Source organism: Cucurbita pepo, chromosome LG14, assembly GCF_002806865.2.
Source record: "Cucurbita pepo subsp. pepo cultivar mu-cu-16 chromosome LG14, ASM280686v2, whole genome shotgun sequence".
In the NCBI taxonomy this organism is placed as follows: Eukaryota; Viridiplantae; Streptophyta; class Magnoliopsida; order Cucurbitales; family Cucurbitaceae; genus Cucurbita; species Cucurbita pepo.
The window spans coordinates 6,970,374-6,975,893 of NC_036651.1; the positions used below are offsets into that span (position 1 = coordinate 6,970,374).

The following is a 5,520-nucleotide window of genomic DNA, read 5'->3' on the forward strand; positions in this document are numbered from 1 at the left end:
TTTTTCATAAAAATAAAATAAAATAAATAAATAAATAAGCACTTTTTACACCAATGAAATAGACTTGTTTCCTAATTTTGGTAAGTTAGATAGTACAAGAACACCAAAAATAAACAGACAAACGGACCTATATTGTGCAGTGATAAGCGGGTCAGATCGGAGGGAGGTCGGAGCTGGTCGGCTGGCACTCAGACTTTATTCCCTCTCATTTTCACTCCTAATTTTGGTCGAAAGATAGACTGTAGAAGAAAACGAAAAATAAACAAAAATTATTTATATACACATATATTTTAAAAATAAAATTTTATTTTAATTTTAATATAATACATGACAGTGTGGAAGTGAAGGGAGGAAGGGAGAAGAGAAGAAACCACACAAATGATACAAAGAGAGCATCAACAAATATATTAATCAATTTATAAATATATAAATCAACCTCCTTAAATATTTGCTTACAAATTTATTTTAATCATCTATCCAAATCTTCGGAGCATATAGTTGGGATGATCCATATAGGACTATGCAAATTTTTTTGTGCAGGATCTGCAATGTACTGTTCTTCAAAGCTTCCATCTTCGAAGTTGAATGTACCTAAATCTTGAGTTCCATCTAATTTCCCAACAACAAGATTAACGTAACGATTATCGTTGAAATATATACGATTTGGTAAACATCGAGGAAATTCTTTAGTTGAAACACAAATGGACTGGAAGTCGCCAATAAAAATAGCATCACCATCTAAGCTCTTCACCTCTACCGCCCTTCGCATCTCATCTTCATTCTCATGGATAAGTTTGTAAACTTCAAAGTCCACCGTCTCGAATTGTTCTTCTCCAGAGTCTAATATCCTCAAAACAACCAAAAGCTCTCCTTTGGAAGACTCTGTAATATACGACGTAACCATGTGCCCCATTTCTATTGTGTGGACCATCTTTACAGATATACAAATAGATGAACTTTCATCCTCACTATTTTCAACTTCAACTTTCCAAACATTCAAGTAGTATTCTGTAGCATATAAAGTATCACCACAAATATTAATATCATTAAAAGGAATGTTTGGTGTTGGGTAGTAATACGTCCAAGTTTTATCATTTGCTCTTATCAGACACAATCTTTTGTATGTACCAAAGATAGCTACAACCATGTAATCGTTTGGATATAACGATGGATCTTTGGTTAGTATTGCTTTAATTATGTGGCCTGGAATCCACTCAATGTCATTATATGTAGCAACCGGAGGAAGATAAATCACAGTCCCAGAAAAAGGGTTGAATAAAACGATACCGAGTGTCTCATCACGCATGATCAACCAACCGAAAGAGGAACCACGACACCTTTTGTTGAAGCAAAATTTGAAGTCAACCAGGCGAACTATGTTCCTAGTGAGATCGTATAAGCAATGCTGCTTTTCAAGACCATCCTCTGAGGGAACAATGAGCATCGGCAGTTGAGGAACCTTTGAGGCAATTATGGATCGTTGGTGTTTGTGGCGTAATGCAAGAAAATACCAAGACTTACATACCAAGCTGAATTGGAGATAATCGTAGAGAGACACCATTTTGTTGAGAATCACACCAAGAACATCGTAGTCAAGTGTTGTCCAATCTCGAGATTTTGAATTTTCCATGGTTTCTCTTCTTTGTTTTGTACCTTTCCTGTACCAAATCACAAATGATATAATTAGAAATAAAATTGTATTATGACCTATTTTCTAAAATATGTTTGGAGATTAAATAAATTTCTCCAAACAATATGTCAATTAGTTCAAAACAAATAAATCTTATAGCATGTTTTAATTATATTCCTACGTTTTTAGAATAATTTTTCTTAATCATAATTACTCTCCCCTATACATTCATATGTTATAATTAACTTACCTTACATAATATATTTATAGATTTAATTAAATAAAGGATAAAATGTTCCTAATAAATAACAAAATAAAAATGTTCCTAAAAACAATAATTATTTATCTAACATATAAGTTCTGAAGTCTTATACAATATGATATAAAAGAAACTAAAAAAAATATAAAAGAAATTAAACTAGTATAAAGTGTGATTTTTTGTTGTAACGAAAATAAAAATAATATAAAAGAAACTAAAAAATAATAAAAAAGAAAAAAATTTCAATTGAAATTATTTTAACTGGGTCTAATCTTTCACTTAAAAAATGTTAAAAAAATTAAAAAAATAATAAAAAAGAAAATAATTTTAGGTCGAATTTTTTCAAATTATTTATCTAAGTCTTGAGGTCTTAATACAATAAAATAATATAAAAGAAATTAAATGCAGCTAAAAGAAATTAAAAAAATAATAATAAGTAAAAAAAATAAAAAAAATTAATAAAAAGGAAAAAAATAAAATTTAATAAAAAGGAAAAAATAAAAAATAAAAAAATATAATAAATAAACGTAGTATAAAGCTGAAAAAATATTAAAAAAAATTAAAAAAATTAATAAAGAAAGATATAAAAGAAATTAAAAAATTAATAAAGAGGAAAAAAAATACAAATTTAATAAAAAGGGAAAAATAGAAATTAAAAAAAAAATTAAAAAAATTAAAAAAATTTTAAAAAAAATTGGAAAAATAGAAATTGAATAAAAAGAAAAAAATAAAAATTAAAAAAAGAATAAATAAACGTAATATAGAGTGTTATTAACTAAAAAAAATTAAAAAAATAATAATAAATAAAAGAGGAAAAAAAGAAAATAATTTCAGCTGTAAAAATTTAAAAGAAATAAAAATAATAATAATAAATTAACAAAAAGGAAAAAAAATAAAAGGTAATAAAAAGGAAAAAATTAAAAAATAAAAAAAAAATAAAATAAATAAACGTAGTATAAAGCTGAAAAAATATAAAAGAAATTAAAAAAATTAATAAAGAAAAAATATAAAAGAAATTAAAAAATTAATAAAAAAAGAAAAAAATAGAAATTTAATAAAAATGGAAAAATAAAAATTAAAAAATAATAAATAAAAGAAATTATAAAAAATAGGAAAAATAGAAATTCAATAAAATAAAAAAAATAGAAATTAAAATAATAATAATAATAAATAAAAGAAATTTAAAAAATAAAAAAAGGAAAATAATTTCAACTGGAAAAATTAAAAATAAATAAAAATAATAATAATAAATTAATAAAAAGGAAAAAATTAAAAATAAATAAATAAATAAACGTAATATAAAGCTGAAAAAATATAAAAGAAATTAAAAAAAATTAATAAAGAAAAATATAAAAGAAATTCAAAATTTGATAAAAAAGAAGATAAAAAAAAATAGAAATTTAATAAAAAGGTTAAAATAGAAATTAAAAAATAAATAAATAAAAATTAAAAAAATTTGGAAAAATAAAAATTCAATAAAAAGAAAAAAAATAGAAATTAAAAAAAATAATAAATAAACGTAATATAAATTGTGATTAATAAAAGAAATTAAAAAAAATAATAAATAAAAGAACTTAAAAAAAATAAAAAAAGGAAAATAATTACAGCTGTAAAAATATAAAAGAAATAAAAAGTTAATAAAAAGAAAAAAAATAAAATGTAATAAAAAGGAAAAAATTAAAAAATTAAAAAAAAATAAATAAACGTAATATAAAGCTGAAAAAATATAAAAGAAATTAAAAAATTAATAAAGAAAAATATAAAAGAAATTAAAAAAATTAATAAAAAAGAAAAAAATAGAAATTTAATAAAAATGGAAAAATAGAAATAAATAAAATAATAAATAAATTAAAAAAATAATAAATAAAAGAAATTAAAAAAATAGGAAAAATAGAAATTCAATAAAAAGAAAAAAATAGAAATAAAAAAAATAATAAATAAACGTAATATAAAGTGTGATTAACTAAAAGAAAAAAATAGAAATAAAAAAAATAATAAATAAACGTAATATAAAGTGTGATTAACTAAAAGAAATTAAAATAATAATAATAATAAATAAAAGAAATTAAAAATTTCAATGGAAAAATTTAAAAGAAATAAAAATAATAATAATAAATTAATAAAAAGGAAAAAAAAAATAAAATGTAATAAAAAGGAAAAAATTAAAAATTAAAAAAAAATCAGAAATAAACGTAGTATAAAGCTGAAAAAATATATAAGAAATTAAAAGAAATTAATAAAGAAAAATATAAAAAAAAATTAAAAAATAATAATAAATAAAGAAATTAAAAAATAAAAAAAATAGAAATTCAATAAAAAGAAAAAAATTAAAAAAATAATAAATAAACATAGTATAAAGTGTGATTAACTAAAAGAAATTAAAAATAATAATAAATAAAAGAAATTAAAAAAATAAAAAAATAATAATTTCATCTTAAAAAATATAAAACAAATTAATAAATTAATAAAAAGGAAAAAAATAGAAATTTAATAAAAAAGAAAATAATTTCAGCTGGGTCCAACGTTTGCCTACAAGAAATTAAAAAAATTAATAAAAAGGAATAAAAAATACAAATTTAATAAAAAAAACTATTAGTATTTGAGAAAATTGATAAAATTGTTTATATTTAAAACAATGGATAAAAATAGTTTAAATTATAACCTTGAAAAATTTGACTACCAATGACAAAAACAAGGACTAAGCATAGGAAAAAAAGGGTTAGAATTTAAATTATATATAAAAAAAAAATTAAAACATAATAAGAGAGCAGAGATACCGTGGGAATGAGCAAGGACACAAAGTGTTCGTCCCTCTTACAAAAATCAATACTTCAATTTTAGATGGTGTATTCCAGACTTAAAATTCCTAAATCATAAATTTGTGTGAAATCATTGTAATTATTTTATAGCTAAAAAAATTAAGAATAAGGAATATATTTAAATTAGGAAATATTTAAAATATATGCCTACTATGAAACCAAAAAAAAAAAAACATTTCACGAAGACATTATTTACGTATGTGAAAGAATAAAATAAAAAAGAATGCAAACATGTACGGTCGGATAAATTATATAAATAATTTTAATAATAGAATTAAAATAAGATATATGTTCCAGTTTTCTATTATAAATTTAATATAATATGGCAAAAAGGAGATATACATTTAGAAAGGGTATGGGATTGAATTTAAAAGGGCATGTGATCAGATGTGATCAGACCGTGTATGTTTACACATCTATAACAAACGTGGATCTCATCCGTTGGATTAGAGTAAACAATTTTTTTTCTTTTTTCATCTTTTCCTTTATATGTATTATATATATTCAGTTTTTTTAAAAAGATTTTTTCCTTTTTTTAATTTTGTTTTAGTATATATATATATATTTGGTTATTTTATAATCTAAATATATTCGAAATTTTACTTTTCTTTATTTTTTATCAGATTTAACAGGTGTTTAAAAATTTTAAAATTTTAATTCAAAATTTAAAACATGGAAATTCAGCTATTTAATCTTTTTTTTCAAATTTGAAATCCACCCTCTTATTTTATTTTATTTTATTTTATTTTTGTAACGATCATTATTCTATTCCCAAAATTGTTAATAAATAATTAATAAACTATCCCAAAATT

At 20.6% G+C, this 5,520-nt stretch overlaps 1 protein-coding gene across 1 annotated transcript; it reads right to left on the reverse strand.

Annotated features, from left to right (window-relative positions):
* Positions 1-469: 469 nt before the first annotated feature.
* LOC111810484 (F-box protein At2g17036-like) lies at positions 470-1,630 on the reverse strand. Its single transcript, XM_023697191.1, has one exon. The coding sequence runs from the start codon at positions 1,628-1,630 to the stop codon at positions 470-472; it is 1,161 nt and encodes a 386-aa protein (XP_023552959.1).
* Between the last annotated feature and the right edge of the window lie 3,890 nt (positions 1,631-5,520).